Raw genomic sequence first — 22,537 nt, forward strand, 5'->3', positions numbered from 1 at the left:
CTTTTGTTTATTGCAAACAAGTTGTAAGTTGTAAATTTGAGAAAAAAATATTGACTTAATAGATATTAAAGGTACACCTTTAATATCTATTAGGTTACCTTTAAAATATACTCAAATAAATATTTTTTTCTTCATAAAATAAATGCTACACTGATATTTTAAGACGAATGCAATTCCAAATTCAACGTAAGAGTAAAATTAATTGCACAATATCAATGCGAATAAATTCAAGATTCGTGATAAACAGGAACCTTTATTAACTCTCAGAAACTCGTTGCAAAGCACCTCATCGCTCTTTTATTTCAATGTTATATTCAAATTCATCTTGAAATGAAAGTTGGCACGTTATCAAGGAATGTTAAATCCTTTTTTGTTACCCGTAGTGAAGATGCTGCGGGTCTCATGAGAGTTAAGCAATTATTAACATTTTAAATGAGAGCAGACGTTGTGACAGATCTATTAAATATAATTATACAATAAATTAAAATACCAGTATGATATCATATAAAATGTATAAAGCATGAATTTCAAATGAGGCTTATTAAAATTGTTACTTTATGTATTTCATGGAAAAGGTATTTGTGGGAATACCACTAGTGACTAGAGGTATCTGTGGAAAATTTCTTGTCTTAAGGACACATGAAGGATAGTTTCATAATATTAATTGTTTCTACCGTAAAATGTATTTTTGCCGTAACACAGAAGGATTACGAATGCGAAGTGTTACTTTAAGCGTTATTTATGACAAGATATAATTGAAGCTTTTCTATATAGCGGTAACAAGCCTAATATAGAGTGAAAAAGCTTTAGCAAAGCTCTTTAAGTTCATTTGATATGAAATTATCTCAGTTTTAAATCATATGATTTATTTCACTATCAATATCTGTCTGCATATACTATAGAACGTCGTAGAAGCCTACACACAGTACACAGTTAACGAAATAAATATTTAAATTTTATGTATTCGTTTTTTCGAAATTATTTCGTTGTTTGTTCATTAATAAACATCCATACTAATATTATAAATGCGAAAGTAACTCTGTCTGTCTGTTACTCAATGACGCCTTAACTACTGAACCAATTTGCATGAAATTTGTGTAGAGATATTTTGATATCCGAGAAAGGACATAGGATAGGTTTTATCCCGGAAATCTCACGGGAACGGGAAGTATGCGGGTTTTTCTTTGACTGCGCGGGCGATGCCGCGGGTGGAAAGCTAGTTTGTCATAAAATATTAACTTTTTGTGCATTTTTGTTCTAATAACTTTTTGGTTGTGTTGAGCGTTTAGATAAGTACTTTAATTATAAGCTTGATATTGCCTGCGGTATTACACGTTAGGTCAAAGGAAATTCCCATGGGAGTGAGATGTTTCACTGTGGACCGTGGTGAAAAGTTATAAAAATGTAAGGTAATGTAGAATTTAAAACATATTATGTTAATCGTAATTTATTATTAATATTATCTATCCCGAGATTTAGAGTACTTGCTGGGAGACAGGTCATAGACAAAACGAGATGCTCTAAGTGTTGACGGTGATTCAAAAGTTTTATTTGTTAACTACCTCAACCTATTTTTCCGCAGTTGATAATTATTATATTGACTCTAGATTTTGGCAACAAAAGTTACAAAATAATATAAAAAAGACATAAGTATCGAACAAAGACTATGATTAATTTTCAGTTTTATCCAGTTAAATCACTCCTTGCTTTAAATAAAATAAGCAAGAAATAACATACTTGGCGCTAATAAAAGTAAAAGTGTTTTTAAAATCTATGATTGAATTACATATTTAATAATTACATTTTTTAACAATTCGAAGTTAGAATATTCTTGTTTTATATTTTGAAAAATGTTCATAAACATGAAAGGGACAGGGTAGAGTTTCAGTTTTTGCAAGTTTTCATATAATTTAATTAGTTTGAATTCAACTGGAAAATTCAACAGTTTAGTGATAATCCTATTATTATAAATTGTTTAGTTCATACAAAGACTAATTTACAAATACTAATTTACAGACATCAGATCAATATTATTATACTCTATTTCTATAACAGTTATTATCCTAGTCCAAAACTCAAATTTCGCATAAATTATTCAAAGCCGTTCAGTCGTTCTGGAAAATTGAAGATTTTTATACAGGAACATCTTGATAAAGAGCAATCATTGTGATTAATTCTGAGTAAGTAGGTATTCACGGCGGTAGCGGTATCATAAAGTAATCTCTACCAGAAAGCATGGAATGCTGAAAGAATATCATTTTAAAGAATTAAACGAAGCAAGCGCATCTTATTATATAATTAATGTGTACCAATGTCCATTGAATTTAAAAAATTGTGTGGTGACAACAACGGAAATATACCTATTATTATAAAACAATAACATTTGAACACGTTGATTTTTTTGAAAAACATGCATTTGAAAAGTATTTGGCACAATATTCATAGATTGTGAAAATCCTTTTTCTTTGCCAAATTATACTTTTCTTGGGAATTACTCTACTTTTATACTCATTAAAATAAACGTAACGATTAAACGTTTTCTTTTACTATAAATACGTATAATATTGAGTTTGTTTTTGTTTAACTATTATTAAATCATTTTATACAGTTTGATTTATTATTGAAATTATATATAGTGAACAACATCCTAGTATTTTTGGCATTTTTAATAAGTGGATCTTTGGAATACCTAATTATTAATTATCAATTATTTTAACAATAGATGTAGTGTCGCCTTTTGTTTAAGTAAAGTTTTGAAGTTTGATAGTAAAATAAAAATCAAGTAACTGTAATTTATTCAAATCGGGGATCTTTATACTACCTAAAGTATTACTTAGCAATTAGCATGTAAAAGTACCTACTCAATTGAAGCAACGATGAGTATTTTTGTGTATTTAAATAAAATAATTGTGTAATTTGATAAGATTTATACAGGGTGTCCCAAAGTTACTACTATAAGCTCAAAGGAGGTTATAGTTTTGCATACGCTGAGTACGTAAAAAATACTTATAAAATTCCAGACGCATTTTTTTCAAATAGATGAATTCTTAAAACTCTATGTGTACACCCATAACAAGCGAGCCGCCCAACTTTGCCACCAGCAAGTGAGCTATCGTTTAAGATTATGTTTTCATAGACAAAATGCTCACATAAGAGAAGCGGTATATGCCGGCTGCGCGAAGCTAGAGAAGAAAACATGGATTTTCAGGAAAAATTTAGCAAAACATTTTTGACGTAATTTTGTTGTTTAAGTATTTTTTACGTGATCAGTGTATGCAAAACTATAAGTTCCTACCCGCTTAGTATACCAATAGTGGGACACCCTGTATATACTATATTACTCGTATTGAATCGTATAATTATCTACTTGAATTAAAAATACATATGGTTTAATATATCCAGTCAGGTTTTAATGATTTATGTTCATATTTTATCAAAATTAATATCTATTAATAGAACTGACTACCCACTACACAATTATTTAATGACGTCATACAATATGATAAGGCACCCAAGTTTTATTAACAACTAAGTAGATTTTAAATTTCTAAATAATTTATTATAATAATTGTAAAGCATTTCTATATATACTGCGACAACCATTTTACGACGTCAATTTATGACAAATTTAATATTAATTTAATACCGTAAAACTGATTGATTACAACAAAGACTTATCAAACAATGGTTCGGAAAATCAATATAAAAAGCTTTTAACTTCCCTCGGGCAAGCATCCGAAACTAATTCAATAAAATGATCGCCCCTGATAGCGTTTTGGCTAGCATACGTCAAGAGTTGTTTATGTCGGCAGAAACTTAATAGAGTTATTAAATTTGGCTTTAATTTATTCAATTTCGGTGAGTTAGGAAGACAATGGCAGCGAGGGCGGGGCCTGCTCCGGGCCCGCCCGTACGCACACCTGCTAATGCTATTAACAGAGCTTATTATCATACATTGAAAGCTTTCTGTGTTGCAGATACATACTATGCATAGTGTGATGCATATTCCGTAATTACTATGCAATATGTATTAATATGACGAGGCATTTTGAGTATTTATTGATTGATTGTCTGGTCAATGGTCATAATTCAAAATTCTAACAACAACTAAAAGCTTGCAAAAATTATATGAGTTTGTGCATTCGTGGGATTCAAAACTGGTGACTCAAAAACATATAACTGTACAATTGTATGGTATTACAACAGTAGATACATATACAGTATACGCCATCTTTCCATATTCAGACTGATAAATAAACATTGAGTTTTGAATGTGTTGTGTTATTAATTACTATCGTTGCGTCCGCGTCTTCATTCGTGCGCTCGCGACGACCGTCTTTCATATCTATCGCGTTTTAACACTTTCTATAAATTTTCAAGAAGAAATTTTGCTGTTTGATACAAGTGGTATTTGTCTTGTCTAACTCAGTAATAGATTTTACCAAAATTTGGTTCAGTGGTGCAGGTGTCCAAGTGCAACTGACGGATCATATGTATGGGAGATAATGGTTTCAAAAACGTCGATAATCTAAAATATTTTTTTACAAAATCTTTTGCAGGACACAATATGCACGTGATGCAGATGATTATTCAACTTGGACGAAATCCTCCTCAAAGATTTCCATGTGTATGAAATTGATAAACTCCAATTTGTGCAAGAATTTTTCCTTATGTAAATTTCATGTTATACCTATTTCTAAGATCTGTGTAAGGTATAGGTAGTAGAAGAACAAATATTTACAAAAATTTAATAGTTTTAGAAATATCTTAGATTTTAGTCTTTGTAGAGCACAGAAATGTATTCGAGGATATGCAAAAATGCTTGATGAAATTATAAAAAAAAACAATTTTTCAAAAAAGTAGGCATAGCAGACGTTGTAAACTGTACTTTGTATCATCATTGTATAGACAATACCTACATTCACCAGCATTAAGTATAGGTTTAGGAGAGAACTTTAGATTGCTCCTCTTCTTCGGGCATTTAGCGTTACATTGGCAATACGTACTTTATGGCCTATAATTGTCATAGTAAAAAAGATAGTAATTTAGAATTGCTTTATCCAGAAGGATTTTACAGAAGGATTTTGCTGTATCCAAACTTATAGTTTCCTCATAAACTTACGCTGTGAAAATCTGATACCGTGTCGTGGAAAGAGGTCGAATTTCTGCCAAAAATTCGTTGTTCTCTTTAAATAATCAACGAGGCAATAATTATCAACCAAAACGCCGTCCGAACTTGCACAAGTTTATAGCCAAATGCAATAATATTACAAAATTTACAACATTGGGGTCTTTAAGAAAACAGCGTATCTGTATTTAAAAGGTCGGCTAAGCACCTGTAATATATTATAACAAGTGTTAGGTACAAGTATTTATTGGCAGTTCACCAACACCAGTCACCACTGAACATCAGGTGCATCACCTGTCCCTTTTGCTTGCTCTGCCATACAAAAAATGTACCTATGTACCTATTGAGATCTCAAGGTAGAGTCAAATTTCTTACTAATTAGATTATACATACTAGAAAAAAAGGTATAATTAATAATTAAAAAATATATAAGTCCTAACTAAAAAATGAATATTCTCTGTTACTCCAAATTTTAACAACTGCATAGAATATTCAGAATAATTTTAGCAGATACCTTTCAATGTATAGCAGAAAATTTAAGCGGTTAAATCCTTAAATCGTATCTTGATTTTTATTGCGCTGCGAGCGAAAACTGCTTGAGTCGCGTCCCCAAGGAGCTATCGGTTGGCAAACATCGCAATCCGATACGGAATAGCGATTTTCTATTTTGTTTTGTATTTCGACGACTTACACAAATAAATCGACGGAGGAAGATATGTGTTTTATAGAAATATTGAAAATTTTATACTATGTGGTCGTGTTAATAAGCTTTTAACAATTCTATTTTACATTTACCAGCTTAAGTACGGTTTTGGTGACTTTTTCTATTACTTGAATAATTTCACGAATATTTTAAAAGATTAAAAAAAAAATCTTGATATCGCGTAAAAAATATAGAGCTCAAAAAAAGGTTTGATATTAAATTACGCCTAGAATTCCGACTTAATGTATTTCTAATCAAGATCGCCAGCACAATTTAATAAACTGTTTTGCCTCTCGGTTGAGTTCACAATTTTCTATATTAAATCGTTGAAGCTGCTGGCGGGCGGGTTGCTATGATACCTCAGAGAAGTTAATAAGTCATAAATAGCAGGTGTGACAGAGAGGGAGCATTAATATCCTGCATGTGGAAAAGAGAAAATTGCACCCCCCCAGGTAGAGGTGGTGATACGCAATCGAGTGGAAAAAGGTGCTTTTGAAAGTCATGAGGTGTCCCCTAACACGGTGTTTGACTATTAAAAATCACAGACATCACTATTTACATGAAACTCGTATGTGGTAAAACTTGGGTAAAACAAGAATTTGGATCATAGTCAAATATAACCCTTGCTTTTTACTGTTTATGTTAACAAAAATTCGACGTTTATAAATAACGGTCTCATTAATGAGTTGATCTTAAATTCATAAGCAAATTTCTATTCGTAAGCGAAAATAAAGCTTTAAAATTCTCGTTGAAAGAAAAAAATATAAAATATTCAAAACTTATTAAAAACAAAAAAATTGCGCATTTTCTTTTTTACAAAGTACTTAGTCGAAAGTACAGCAACTGTATTTCAAAGACACAACAAAATGCATCGATAAGTTCATTTTGGCCTTTATTGTTTCAAAAAGCGTGCAAAGTGGCACATTGAAAGCCGATAAGAGCTGAGTATGCTGTTACCGAGTGGTCGATCACCGGTAAGTGCTCGTTCGATGCCACTTCCACTGAGGTTATAAGAACTGCACTTAAAGTATTTATAATCCCTTATCGATCAGATGCCGTCGACACTGTTTTGTAGGAAATTCAAAGTAAAGGATAATATTGCAAATTTTGACGAAAGAATAACGAAGAACGAATTTAAATATTGATACGAACTCACCAGTGATTTTATTACTAATAATATATCACAACATTAATAATTACAATTTTTAACTATTGCTATTGTATGATCAAAGAGGGCGAATAGATACATTTATACTGGTAGGTCATACTTCGTAATAGCAAGCCGGCTATCAGAAAAAAAATGTAGATGTTCTTTTTTTAAATTTTTCATAGTCGAATTATGGCAACATTTCTTTGCACGTTAGTACTTCAAACTTGTGTAAAATATATTGAAAATTTTGTATTGATTATTATTATTGTAAAAAAAACATATTTATTTTTTTAATAATTGCTGTGCGAACGAACAATAAAAAATTAAAACATTAGTAAAACACTGGCTGTTAAAAAAGACATAATATTTTGTTGGTTGGAAAGGCAACTGGCTGGTAAAAAAAGACATAATGTTTTGAATCTTTATTCAAATAAAATTAAAAAAAATCTTATTAAGACACATTCAGCTGTTATTTTGACTTCGAAAGTTACTGGATAGTAGAAAATAAAATTTAATAATTTGATTGAATTTAGAATTGATGCTTCGAGTGGCACACAATATGTCGTTAATTGTCTTGTCGTCCATTAGGTATTTATTTTTTTCTTTTAATAACTTACTTACCTCTTGCCCCGGCTCCACCGGAGTAGATTTAGATCTCTGCAATTATTCCCTTTTCATAATAGTTATTCTGCATAAGATAGCGCAGACAAATAAAAAAAAGGAAAATAATTAAATCCATCAAGCCGTTCCTGAGTAATATAACAGCTAAATACGACTTTCCTTTATCTCTCTACTCGTAAATCTATACATATAATAAAACAGTAATCAGACCATTTCTGTAAATTTAATAGTTTTTAAAATAGTGATTGTTATGCAAAATGAATATTTTTTACGGCCCAAAACAATAGTTAGTGAAAAAGCGAAAAAGCGTACAAATCATTTTTAAAATTTTTGCTTCAACAAAAATAAAAATACTAGTATACCTAAATTTGATATTCTATCATCTATTCTCGAGTGTTTTACTGTTTACGGAAATAGTATACGTAAAAGAAAACCTATAAATATTATTTAGATATTTAACCCATTGAGCCCCAAGCGGCCCGATCGGTCCCAGACACAATAGACTTTCTATTGTGTCTGTGGTTGAGTCTGAGTTACTAAACTTGACAATTAATCCAGTTAAGTACCACAGTAAATTGGTCCTCTTTTTTACGACGTTTGAATAAAAATTGTACTGGTGATAATTCAGCTCTAAGTAACTCGGTCAGCAATTTTAGAAATGTTTAACTTGATTGCGTTTTGCCCCCCGCTGACGTTTCAAGTTATGAAAGAATGCATTAATCAGAACGGCTTGGGGAGGGTCGGAGCAGTTTGTCAAGCGAAGTTTGCTTCAAGTTATTATGTAAAGCATGACGTATTTATTGCTGGACTTTAATGATTACAAGCATTACCTACATATATAACGTTTTTAAGTACTCTTAATTTTTCCATAACATTACATACTCTTTATTCCATTATTCGACTAAAAATCTCTTTTAGTATATAAAAAAATGTCATTCATCCTTAGCTAGGCTTGATATTGGATGACAATCATTTGGTTTTTGCAAATAGGGACCATCCATAAAGTACGTCACACTAATTTCATGAGTTTTTGAGCACCCCCCCGTCCTTGTCACAGGTGGTCACATTTCTAAGACCCCCCCCCCTCCCTAGTGTGACGTCACATGTTTTGCAATTTAACATCGAAAAATCATTAAATTAAAATTTAAAACAGCAGTTCCGAAATTAGTTTTATTTCCATTTAAATTAAGTACTTTTTTTATGAAATCAACATAATATCAAATATTTGAAACAATAACAAAAAAATAAACTAATGAATAGGCATTGAATAGATAAATATAAATTGTCAACAAATAAATTTAAACGATTAGTTTATTAACAAGCAATTAGTACCTCTAGATTTTGAAATGTGATGTCACGAAACTTAGGACCCCTCCCACCCCTTGTCACACATTGTCACACTTTTTCGACCCCCTCCCCCCCTCTTTACGTGTGACGTACTTTATGGATGGCCCCATATGAACTTATGGAATGAATATGAAATTCCAAAAAACTACTTATAATCTTTAGATTGACAACAAATGATAGCTAAACTTTGGTATTATTAATATACATAATATACATAATATAATAAAAGCGACGGATTTGAAACATTTGTTCAATGAAACAATCTTAATATGAATCGATTTTAAAACGAACGTACAACCCGATAAATTGGTTTAAATGCGTTCTTCTTTTACATTCTGTATTTATTTTCACCAATTTCACTTTAAAAAAGTTTTGTTATAAATTGGTAAACTAGAATGTTTTAACGTTTCCTATTGTGAAATATTTTTGTTTCTATCATTGCGCATAACAATGAATGAAACAGTTCATAAAAAGTCGACTTAACAATGCACAAAAAATGATGAGGACATTATATTAAAGGATCGATTTCCATGATTTCCATAGGGCGTCTGGTGGACCGGGGAAACTTCATTTGCGAACTCCTCTGGCCGTGAAATGAAGTCTGCGATATTGCTGATCTTCGCATCAGCAAACGGGGAGCGATTTGTTTGAGTCGCATTTGAAACCCTTTTGGTTACTCCCTTTACGTGTTTCCGTTTTCATTTGCATATCTAGTCGTGTATTTAAATGGGTGTATCCATTTCAATTTATACGACGGCTAAATTTAATACGGTTTAATTTATTTATTTTATTATTCAAATACGACTCTTTTTTATATTATTTTCCTAAGTAGCAACTTTTTTTCTATTTTTTTAAATAGTTTATTTAACTGAATAGTGAAAAGGTCACAATAAAACTTTAATTTTGTTACTGAAAACCGAAAATACTTCATTATGTGAGTACTTAGCTTTCAAAGCATTGTTGTTGAAATTTGATATTGAAATCTTTTGAAATATTCAGAACTCGTAATAAATAGGGCATTGACTTTTAAGCATGAATTAGATTAAAATATATATATGTTACCGGAAATGTATGTAATCCGTCATTGTATACAATTCCTAGGAAATGTATACAATTCCTAAAATCGTACGGAAATGTGTGAAATAAATTATTTTATACACATTTCCTAGGAAATCTATACATTTCCTAAATAGCTATCGGAAATGTAAAACATTTAAGATATTGATATGTCGTAGGCAAGTATATGTAGTAGTATTGTATATAATCTGGCCGTTTACAAACGGTCGGCATTTTGTATTAACTATGCCGATAATTCGTAATCAGAAATTTTTGGTTTGGATAAGGGGGTTCGGTTAGGTTCGTGTTTTTTTTAAAACTACACAGAAATAGGAGCCCCACGAAGTGGGGCTCCGTCGGCTCGCGACCGTCTTTTTGTAGAATTTTGGAAAAAAACGAATTTTCGGCATATTAAAACAGCTAGCCGTAATGTAATACGGCGGATTGTACAATCCGACTGCGCCAAATATACGCGAGGACAGCGGGACGAGGGAACTGATAACTTGAAAAATGAAAATTTGATTTTATAAGAATAAAATAATATAAGTTGATTTTGTGATATTTACGTTAAAAATTAGATAGTTGATTTTTAAAATGTTAATTAGTAAGATGAACATAATATTATTACAATTTTACGGTATGACTGTTACCCGATTGTATCAATAAGAGGTATAATAAAAAAATAACAACGTATTTTATTACAGAAAGCATTTACTTTACACATTTCCTAATACGATATAGGAATTGTATACAATTCCTAGGAAGATTATACATTTCCTAGGATATGCATGCATTAAATAGTTTTTTAAACAATATTTTATACATTTCCTAAATGGTATCGGAATTGTACACATTTCCTAGGAATTGTATACAATTCCTTGATTTCATACATTTCCGGTAACATATACATATTTGATTGTATGTTTCGATTTAAATAACACAAAAATTACTAATTGAGCAGATAAATTCTTTCAGCAATTGAAAGCTACATCTTCAGTAAAAGCTGTATATGTTTTATATGTTTTTTCATACTAGCCAATACTCAGAAATAGTAAGCTACTTAGTTATAAAAATCTAAAACCGAGGTACAAACAAAGGGTGATCTAATTAATGTTTTAAATACGCTGGGAGTTTTTGTTAATTTTACAATCAATAATAATGACGCCAGTATTTTTAAAGATAAAGTATGAACTGTAATGAAAACAGGAAAAATAAAATCAGAATCGTCATATTGTATAGAAATGCGTGGCATGAATTTAATATATTTATTTAACAGGATATATTTACATAAACTTGATTAACGGGAAAACGTAAGCCCGTGTAATTACATAAATTAATGTAAAGCAGTTTAGGTTTTGAAATTCATGAAGGCTTTAATAAATATTTATTGTTTAAGCATATCGTATAAGCAGTCCTTTAATATTTAATATTTACCTACTTATTTATTCAATACTACTCGTGTAAATGATAAATCTAGGCACTAAATTTTAATCCAAAATAAATTGAAACAGCAGCAATTCTACAATATTCAGTTCGTGTAAAGGAAGCTTTGCAACTGTATAAGTTTTAATATTCGAACCGTTTGCAAATCCGGGTGGAAACATTGATGGGGTTGACGTCTATGTACTTTTAGTGTTCCTGAAAATTTTCAGAAATGTTACAAAACCCCGCCCCATTACAGTTGAGGCTGCGATTGGCGGCTGTTGTTCCAGTTAGCTGAAGGTATCGACCAATGGAGGAGGAGGTGACGCGCAGCCGTAGCAAAGCGCTGAGCTGCGCGGGACGCGCTACGAGCGACAGACGCTACCCCGGATCTGCTACGCCTGGCGACTGAAAAAATGTAAGTATTCTTTAAAAATTCATTTTTCATCACATAACTGTAATTTTCACAATTTCAACTGCATACGGTTTCCATGTGTATATCTACGTAAAAATACGTATGTATATAGCATTGGATCGATATAGCTATACATATGTATAGGTATATATAGCGACGGTTACGTAACATGGCTGATACTAGTGATGCGTTTAATTCTTTAAATTTGTAACATTATGAACCATTTTGCTAATAATTATATTTGTTTTATGAATTAATTAATATATTCAAAGGCCAATCTTAAAAAAGATAACGATAGAGTAATACGAACAAAATTTAATTTCTATATGCAATACTTCTTTTGTGAATAGAAATATATGAACCTGCATAATTCGAAAAGATCGTTACGCTTTTTTTGTCAATTTTATTGTTTAACCAAATTAACCCCTTATTCTAGGTTTTACGCTCACAGCGAAGCCTTTCCCTATACCCTTAAAATAAAAATAGTTGAGAGACTAAACAAAGAACTATTTTCAGGTGTTAGTTATGTGTAAGTGCGTTACATGAAGGACATCGGGCTTCCGAAATGCAGGGGCTCCAAGCCGCGAAAGAGAAGGCATCCAGCCTCTTCGCCAACAAACCCCTAGTACTCAAGTAAGTGCTCATATTTTATATTTCTTTTCAAAACTTAAGAAATTATAGATTCAAACTTCATCGAAAATCACGTTATCAATTGATGAAAACAGAACGATAATCGGTGAAGTTGTTTTCTTAGTATCGCCAACATGCAGACAAACGGACAGACGGACGGGATGGATGTCATTCTTCTATAATATGTATTAATAATCTATTAAAGATTTGATATTGCTATACCTAATACTTCTTGAAGTTTTATCTTTTATAATTTTAAATAAATTTCACGTCACTTCTATTTATTTGGTTATAAAGAAAGAAGTAGGATGAAAATGTATAGAAACCTACTCTGATTACTCTCTACTCTGATTAGCTATTTTTTAACAACTGTACTTACAAAAAGGTTAACACAATATAGCATTTTTGATATCACTGATATTAGGTTCTGTGATCAGGTGCTTGTGGAAAAGTGTATATGTACGATTCTTTATTTATTAAAAAAAAAAAACTGTCTCGCTATTTATAACCACAGTAAATTAAATTCATTGGTAATCATTTCTTGATAATAATTATAAAATTCACGTTTCGTAATTAAACTCCTCCGAAATTGTACCAATACTACTATACCAATACTCATGAAATATTCTGTGCATTTTCGATAGGCCTGCGAAAAGGCCAAAAATTTTTCATACACCTGAGACATAAGGTTAAGGCAGAACAACGTTTGTTAGTTCATAATTAAAGAAAACATTGAAGTTTTATCTTATAACGGATTATCATGATTTAAAGAAAAAAAAAAACATTGTCACTTTATAAAACATACGTAACTATTACGTAAATGTTTTATAACGATATTTACCGGTTCGCAAGAGGAAAATTATACCCACTCGTAGAGATTCAGTGTATAATATTTTTAACCGACTTCAAAAAAAGGAGGAGGTTATCAATTCGACTGTATTTTTTTTTGTATATTTGTTACGCGATTACTCCGGCAATTATAAACCGATTTGAATAATTCTTTTTTTATTTGGTGGGTCATACGTCAGAGGTGGTCCCATTGTCACCAGGTCAGAATCTGATGATGGGATCCTGGAGAAATCGAGGGAAACCCTCAAATTTTGTAAGCATATACACTGTTTATCAGAAATTATCTTAATATATGTAGATTTTTGCATCTAATGGTCACCATCTGATGTTGCTGAGCTAATGATGAATGGTAGGAGTATGGGATCTCTGTAACAAAATTATGTGATACCATCGAATTTGAATGTGATTCTACTTTTCATTTTAAATTTGTACATATAGTATAGTCTTGAAGTCGGGTTTTTGTTTTTTTTCTAAAAATTATATTATTAATAACAACTCTACCATAGCAGTAACAAATACTACATTATTTTATAATCAATTGAGTCTATGGAGGAGTATTAAAAAAACGTGACTACTAAAACAAACAATATCAAAATACTGAGGTAACAGCTACATTAATTGTCTTCATTATATTTTTTTCTTAAATTCCGTTTAGGTATAATAACAACCATGGCCATCTAATGATCTAAGTAAAGTCATTTAATAAGTATGGTATTTGACCACAGAATATCAGCGCCATACAATAAGTAATCTTAATACTGAATCACTACCTACATATTACGATCGGAATAAAAATTCGTTTTGAAGCCTTTGGCCACGTGAAATATACCAAATTACGATGTAGAGTAGTAAAAAGCTGGGAGGGAGTAATTTGGTGTATTAAATTTCGGTGATTGAGTGATTTTAGTAGTAAAAGCTAACAGTGTTACTATAATATGAAGGGCAGCATACAAGCAAAAGTATGGTGGCCACTGATAGACAAAGATGTAGTGAAGTCATGCAGGTGTTAGTAGTGTCTCTATTACTACTATAGTGTTCACTAATAATAGAATAGAAAAAAATAAGATAACTAAACGAACTGTTGTGCTAGTGTATTGTTAGTAGATATAACATACTTCCTTTTTATACTAGTATAGTTATAGCCATGAAATATAACCAAAAATTCAATCGTAAGAGTCTTATATGTACCATGGCTATTATTGGCCAGGATTCATCTCGGATCGACAACGGTGTCATAGATTCAATCTTTATCTTAATAAAATTCAGTAGGTAAACTATTTGGAAAAATAAAATCTTTAATATCAATCAATACAACAAAATGTAATTAATTATGCAAACGAAAGTCCATAATATTATGCATGACAAAAAATATCACTTTAAAAAAAAATCGATGCACGCAGGTGAAAGTTCTGAAGTAAGAGTCTAATTGGAAACCTCCTGATTTTCTTGAAATGAATTCTCAAAATAATAATAACTTTGAGCTTTCCAAAAGATAGTCGCTTGCTACGTTTATGTCACACAAAATATCCTCAGTCATCACAGCAGATAATCAGTATTAGAGTATGGTCTAGAAAATTCCGTTCCTTCGTCCTGCTGAAGTAGAGGATTCTAATGCAAAATCTTACACTATCGCGATTATGCCAATCGATTAAAAAAAAAGTTTAACTTCAATTGTGTTCAATACAGCTATTCTATTTCTAGTATTCTACATGAAATTATTTAAATATTTTCAGAATGTCGCTGTTGCGTTTTTAATTTTTATTTAGTACGAACTTCGATCAATACAGTAATTAACGAACTAACAAGGGGTATATAATGGGTCACGTTTTGGATGGAATTCTGTATATTCTTGCAGAATATGGCATACATACATTTCGTGTCTGGTCCATCTATTTTATTTGCTGGCAAGGAGCCATTAGAGGCTCATTTTTATTTGAGTTCACCTAGATTCAAAAACAGGATGCTTCGGTTGTAAACCTACCACGCTTACCATTGAATATAGTGTACATTAACCTAGTTTTATTTATTAACTCACCTTTCAGAATAATATAGAGATCCTCACGCAAAGTTATTATTGATTTTAAAATAGTTCAAAATGTATGCCTGTACTCGAGCTGAATCGATTGTTAAAATTTTGTATGTTACCTACATAGTAAGGAAGAAGGTAGTAATAAATACACTCTTAACTATTTATTATTTCTTTATTTCACTTTTTCCCAAAAAGGAAAGCTTATAACTAAGTTATTTAAACTGAAAGTAAAGAGTAGGTAATACACTAACTCACCTTCGATAGTAAAATTATACATAATGAAATAAATGAAGATGTAACTAATCCTTTATTGATTGATGAATTTAATAAAATACACATAACCACAATCACACAAATTGGAAAAAAGAAAAAGTGGAAGAATCAAATCAACGTAGCTGAAATGCTAGTTTATCGATGATAATATTGACAGGAGGATAATACGCGTTGCAACAGAAAAGAAATAAGGGCGAAAGAATCGACGTCTTGTCGCGATAAACTACTTTTTATAGGGTCGGCAAAATTTCGTTCATACCTTGGTTTATATTTCATAGATTTACCAAAATGTAAGAACCTGCTAATGATTAATTTAACTGGAATATATTTTAAGTACCTATTTACTCTTTTGAATTTAATATGCATGAAAAAATGAATTGTCTTAATTGTCCTTAAAAAGTTCACACTTTGTATAGCCAATGCATGTGCACATTTGTGTTACAATGATATTATGAGTACCTATATATTATGATCATTGCACTTGCACTACATCTATACATGAACAGAATACAAAGCTTTGAATTTAATACAAATTTATTATTGTATGTTTGTAAGTACTGGTAATTTATTTAAAATTTAAGTTAGCCAATTCAAGGAAGCCTTCTATCGAATTATAAGTTTTGTTATCACTTAAAAGCGGGCAACTCGTTTGTAGTGGCCCTGCTTTTGTGAATGTTCATAGGCGGTGGTGATCGCTCACCATCATGCGAATTTATTATCCTGCTGAATCACTATTCACTATTTATTATGTAATAAATAGACCTATATTGTACATTCTTAAAAAGTAATCCTACTAAATCGCGTTCATGGAGATATCGTAATATCATAAAAACGAGCAACAATAATCACGTACTTCTACATTCGCGGCTTAGTAAATCGAGTGAACTCCATAAATAATGCGATTATTCGGTAACGGATCTCAACCCTAGACAGGCTGCTCAGTACTGATAACAAACAGACATCATCCGGATTTGTGTCGTCATGCGAACGGCCCACTTCGATTTCCACGACTAAACTAAGACACGGGAATAGAAATATTAAATCCACTGTATTGTTAGCTTTGCGTTTCCTTTGAGGAGAGTTTTTGTTTTCGCTATTGTTCAGATAAATCTAGTAGATACTCTAACTTGATGTATATTCGGCTCGAATAGTAGATATATAAACTAGCATTGGATGTAGTTTTATATTCAGAAAATGTGATGTAAATCATGATGATAAAAAATATTTCGCATTTCGCGGTAAAAGATTGATGACCCTGTTAAAAGTGTTTTATTGCTCATCGTTTTCCTTCCTTGAGCACCAGTTTGTCTGAATTTAGGGTAGTATAAATCTAAAGTAACATTCTTCCAGGACATTCTCGTCTTCCATTTCAATAGATATATAGAATATCATTAACAACGGATACAATACGATAGCTATATTTTTATTTCAAACAAAAATCAGTTCAGACAGCATCATCCTAAATATTACGCTATGGACATGAATAAACATATATGATATATCCCTCAGGTTTTAGACTCATAAATTGCGTTGCGAGGGAAAGGGTAGCCGGTTCATTATTTAGTCCGTTTAAATCACTAAGTCCTTAAAAGACATTAGCAGGCTTTGTAGCGTTATCGCAGTACACAAAAGAGATTTAGAACGAGCTCATGGAGGGAGCTTCCCGTCAATTATGACTTTATAGCTAGCTTAGAGTATATTCGTTAAACATAATGATGATTGAATCCTACGACGCATTGTTTGATATAATGGAAATAATTGAAAGATGAGTGGATATTGTAAGACCTTGCTTGATTGCAAATATTATGTTCATCGATTATTTTCCTAAAATAAAGTTGCATTGGTTTGCTATTAAATCCGTAACGTAAAAATAGTTTATCTCCAATTTCAAAACATTTCGATAAGGTTCTACACGCTTACGTACATGTACATACATGTTCTTTATTGTTCATTTGTGTAGCTAGAAATGAAGTTATTTAAACGAACGTAACTTTTCATTATTAAAAAAAACACGGAGCACGGACAATATAAATTATATTAAAAACTTTTTAAGTTTCATGCTAATGACAATTAACCTCTTTGTTGTGCAGTGATTTTTCTACTATAACTGTATTTTTCAAGTATTTTTTCAATAAATAAATAAATCTTTATTTGCTCAAATGTGGTTCACAAGTTATTACTTTATGGAAAGTACAGCACATTCGCCAGTTATACTGGCATGCAAACATAATTTCACAGCTCCGCATAATCAGAAAAAAATACAATTTTATTACCTTTTTATTACATAAACCTACATAAACATTATTATAGTTAAGTTCAAATACTTATTTATTACTATACATGTCTTTATTTATGTTTATAATCCAAAATGTCCCTTACATTATAAAAATTTTTGCTGATGCTGAAAGATGTTCTAGGTTTATGGTCAAGTATCAATCTATTAGGATGACGTAAATTCCCGTACATTTCTTGAGCCGTGGTAAATAATCTTTGATTATTTTTAACAAATTTGCAAATTTCAAATATGTAAAGGCACGGCAAAGTTAATAATTTAAGTTTTATAAAAAGGGGTTTGCATGATTCGAAAGGCCCTACACCACATATAGCTCGGATGCATTTTTTTTGTGATACAAAAGCTTTCTTTATATTTACTCCATTTACCCATACTATAAGTCCATATCTTAAAATTTATACTACGTATGCGTGGTATGCCGATATTGCTGTCTTTATGCACAGTTGACAGATATATCTTACTACGTACATAGTCAGTTATTTTACGAAGACGTCTGAGTACATATATGTTAGAGCGTGGTTGTATTACGTAATTAAATACTGATTAAATACTGATATAATATTTCTTAGACATCTTGACTCGACCAAAGTCCACACCAAAGTCGGTACAAGAATGACTTGCAACTGCAGACGACCGTTATTTATAGTACGATCAAAACAACTATTCGAGTGGTGTGACAGTGTGAGTCAGCGCAGGTGTTATTTGTGTTGTTTTGATCGTTATTTTGAATACGACATGTAATATTATTATTATTTGGTAATTAAATGATTATAAATACTTTTATCCATTTAATTATTATTAAAATAATTAATTAAGTTCATCAATTGATTTACTTTTAAAATATAATTTTATCGTTAAATTAATCGCGCTAACATATATATACTTATTTATTCTATTACATACTTTTTCAACTGATTTTGGAAGGGATGACGTATGACCATAATATTAAAAATGTATTTGGAACATAAATTATTGTAAACGAAGATATCTAAGAATACAATTCACAATAAATCTTTTGAACTTCTACTCCACTTTTTGAAAATATCATACATATTATCTTGTTCATTTGACTGCGTTATGATGCCTGAGTTATTTTTGCCATTTTTTTGCAACCCGTACTTGATATTAAGAGGGTAGACAGCTTAATACGTATACAGCACTCACGCTAATTGTTTCCGCCATTTGAATATTGCCGGCGACAATTACTGGATTGGTCCAGAGCGCACGGACCCCCAAATTAATTGCTCTCCGACACTTTGTCTTATTTGCTTTGTTATTCTAGTGAAGTATTACAATTGATTTTATATCTCTTTTCTTCAAAAAATACATTTGCTAAAACACAATATCCATAAAAGGTTGTCATTTTTACAAAAAACCTTAACAGAGACTCTTTCTTGCAAAAACACTACTTACATAGATATACGGAAAAGTGAATATGAATGAACTAAATGAATATATTAGATTGAGTTTATCTCAACAATAACACGGGCGTAAATAATATTTCCTCAATTTGCACCTCCTGCTCTTCGAACGGTGTATCCTGTCGGAAAATGGAAGATATTAGTTAGGGATCAATATGTTTGGTACATTTATGAATAGGACTATAGGTACCCAACATATTTTGAATAGCTTGATTTTTTTTTTTTTTTTTTTTTTTTTAATCTTTTTTTGCTGCGATCTGTCTCCATCATGCTTGGGACAATAAGCGGCATGTTGGACATATCATTATTGGCATGCACGGTATGTGACCTATGTCACATCCTCATTATAACAGTGTGGTCACTGTGTGCGGACTAAATCTTGAGGTATTTTTCGTTTCAGTCGTCGTGCTTGATGATCTTCGCCCATAAGGGTCTGGGCGAGAATATTAGGGTGGTGCGCTAAGCGGTCTTTATATGACTTTGCGTATCGTTGGATCTCTTGTTTCACAGTAGGGATTTTTAGGTCATGGTGGAGGAGCTCGTTGGGTATGTACCACGGAGAGTTTGTCATTATTCTTAGCATCTTGTTTTGAAATCTTTGTAATATCTCAATATTGGAATTGGCCGCGGTTCCCCAAAGTTGGATCCCGTATGTCCATATGGGTTTTAGGATAGCCTTATATACTAATATTTTGTTCTCAAGGGACAGTTGGGACTTTCCACCGATGAGCCAGTGCAGTTTTCTAGCCTGTAGCCCAAGTTGTTTTCTTTTAGTGAAGATGTGTTTTTGCCAGGTTAATCTCTTGTCAAGGTGAATTCCGAGGTATTTCACATGGTCAGCTTGAGGAATTTCAATGCCATTTAATTTTACTGCGGGACATAAGCCTCTTCTCAAAGTGAACGTGACGTTTACAGATTTTGTTTCATTTGCCTTCATACGCCATTTCTTGAGCCATTGGGAGATTTCATTAAGTGCCTTTTGAAGTATCTCTGAGGCTATTACTGGGTCACTATGCGTTGCTAAGATAGCGGTATCGTCGGCAAATGTACCTGTGATGACTGTTGTGGGTGTCGGTATATCGGCAGTAAAGAGCAGGTATAGTACAGGTCCCAACACGCTGCCCTGAGGGACTCCCGCCTTTATAGGACACAGCTCGGACAATGCTTCTCCTTCCCGGACAATGAAGTGTCTTCTTTCCAGGAATGATTTTATAAGTTCATACAGGTAACTTGGTAGTGAGTATTTAGCTTTATAGAGTAGGCCATCGTGCCATACACGGTCAAATGCCTGGGATATGTCCAAGAAAGCACCAGAGCAGTATGTTTTTGTTTCCAAGGACTCCATAATTTTTTTCGTGAGCCTATGTACCTGATCAACAGTGGCATGTTTGCTGCGGAACCCGAACTGGTGATCTGGTATTAATTTATTTTCCGCGAGTATCGGTAGCAGGCGTGTCAGTAGAAGTGACTCATATATTTTAGAAACGATCGGTAGTAGGCTTATGGGCCTATATGACTTCGCCTCTTCAGGTTTTTTGTTTGGCTTAAGCAACATAATAATCATCCCAACCTTCCATTGATCAGGGAAGAATCGTAGCCTCGTTATGGAATTGAAAAGAGACGTTAGGTAGATCATTCCCGATTCAGGCAGCTCTTTTAATAAACGATTGGTGATAAGATCGTAACCAGGTGATTTTTTTGGGTTAGAGCACTTTATAGTATTGCTTATCTCCTTTTTTGAGAATTTGGGCGGGGGGTTTTCCGTATCCATATCTGTGCCCAGAAGGTTGTTGACAACTTCCAGGTGATCTAATGGGCCTTCATATGGGTGAGGAGAGAAAACGTTCGTAAGATGATTCGAGAAGCACTTAGCCTTCTCTTGGTCTGTTCGGGCCCAAGTTCCATCTGTTTTTCTAATGGGGGGTGATATTCTGACGGGTCGTTTTAGTTTTCTGGTGGCCTTCCACAAGGAGTAGTCTGAGGAAGCGGTGGAATCCAGTCCCGATAGGTAATTGCTGAATTTTACATTACGATCTAGATCTAGTGTATGCTTCAAGTCTCTGATGATATGATTAAGCTGCTTTTTAGTATTGGGATTTCTGGTTTCTTGCCACTGTTTACGTAGCTTTCTTTTTAAGGCGACCTTATGAAGTACGTGTCTGGGGACAAGGTTATCTGTCCTTGGAGGTTTCGATGGCGGGGTCGACGACCAAGCTGCATCTTGTACACTACTATTGAAAAACTCCACTGCTTTTGTTATGTCATCAGCTTGATTTTGAATAAAAAATAATCATGTTCTAGTTTCTATTGTGTTCAACCATTGCTGGAAAATATTCTAATATTTAAATAAGTGATCACAACTTGAATGAAAAGTGAAAACTGACGGATTTATTCTACCACCAAAATATTCTAAATTTCTTTTTAATTTCAATAAATTATAGTTATGTGACTGTGTGTATAATAACCGTTAATAATATTATAATTCGATTCCACTTTTACTTCGTAATCGTAATTATTTACATACATTTCAAATGTAATTATGTATCATCATACCAAACTTCAAACAATACTAGAGGTAAATAATAATAACTAATAGATATTATTCTGCGGGTTATTACCGCATATCAAAGCTCAATCATTTATCGTGAATCAAAGTTGATTGACAGGTGGTTTTGTATTTCATCACAAATTGGCGCAGAAAACATTCGCCTCTAGGCGGTTGGATAAAATTTTAATGAGCTATAGAAGTCCTCCGCGGTCCCATGGCGGTAGAGACGGTCAATTAGCAACGCAGCTAACTACCCTTGTTGCTCGGAAAGCTGAGTGTTAATAAACGGAATATTAAGTGCTATATTACATATTCATGTTATGAAAACGATCTTGGAACGCATTGTGTAGGGCATTTTGTGGTTCTATTGTGAGATTTTAATTTGTCAGAAACATAATTAGTATTCTGTTCATTTACTGTTACGGAGGTTATTTGAGGAAGTTATTTCAATAATTTCAACTTCGTTTTGTTTGAATTAAATCACGGGACAATACCCATGCTGATTTTGTTTCGAACGGTACTTTTTTAATACAAAAGCTATTCAACTCGTATCTATTGATGTTATCACCATGTAGCAATTATTGTAACATCTCATGAGATCGATAGGTGCCAGGTTGTCTCCGACGGCGGACAGCGCGGCGCCAAAACGCGG

At 32.3% G+C, this 22,537-nt stretch overlaps 1 protein-coding gene across 1 annotated transcript in view; it reads left to right on the forward strand.

Moving 5' to 3' along the window:
- Positions 1-22,537, forward strand: part of LOC123693587 (vesicular glutamate transporter 1) — a 50,502-nt gene that overhangs the window by 549 nt on the left and 27,416 nt on the right. The window contains exons 2-3 of the mRNA XM_045638750.1: positions 11,687-11,845; positions 12,359-12,475. Coding sequence (XP_045494706.1) covers positions 12,408-12,475 — 68 coding nt within the window. The 5' untranslated portion in view covers positions 11,687-11,845; positions 12,359-12,407. The remainder of the gene's footprint in view (positions 1-11,686; positions 11,846-12,358; positions 12,476-22,537) is intronic.

This window comes from Colias croceus, chromosome 8 (genome assembly GCF_905220415.1).
Source record: "Colias croceus chromosome 8, ilColCroc2.1".
In the NCBI taxonomy this organism is placed as follows: Eukaryota; Metazoa; Arthropoda; class Insecta; order Lepidoptera; family Pieridae; genus Colias; species Colias croceus.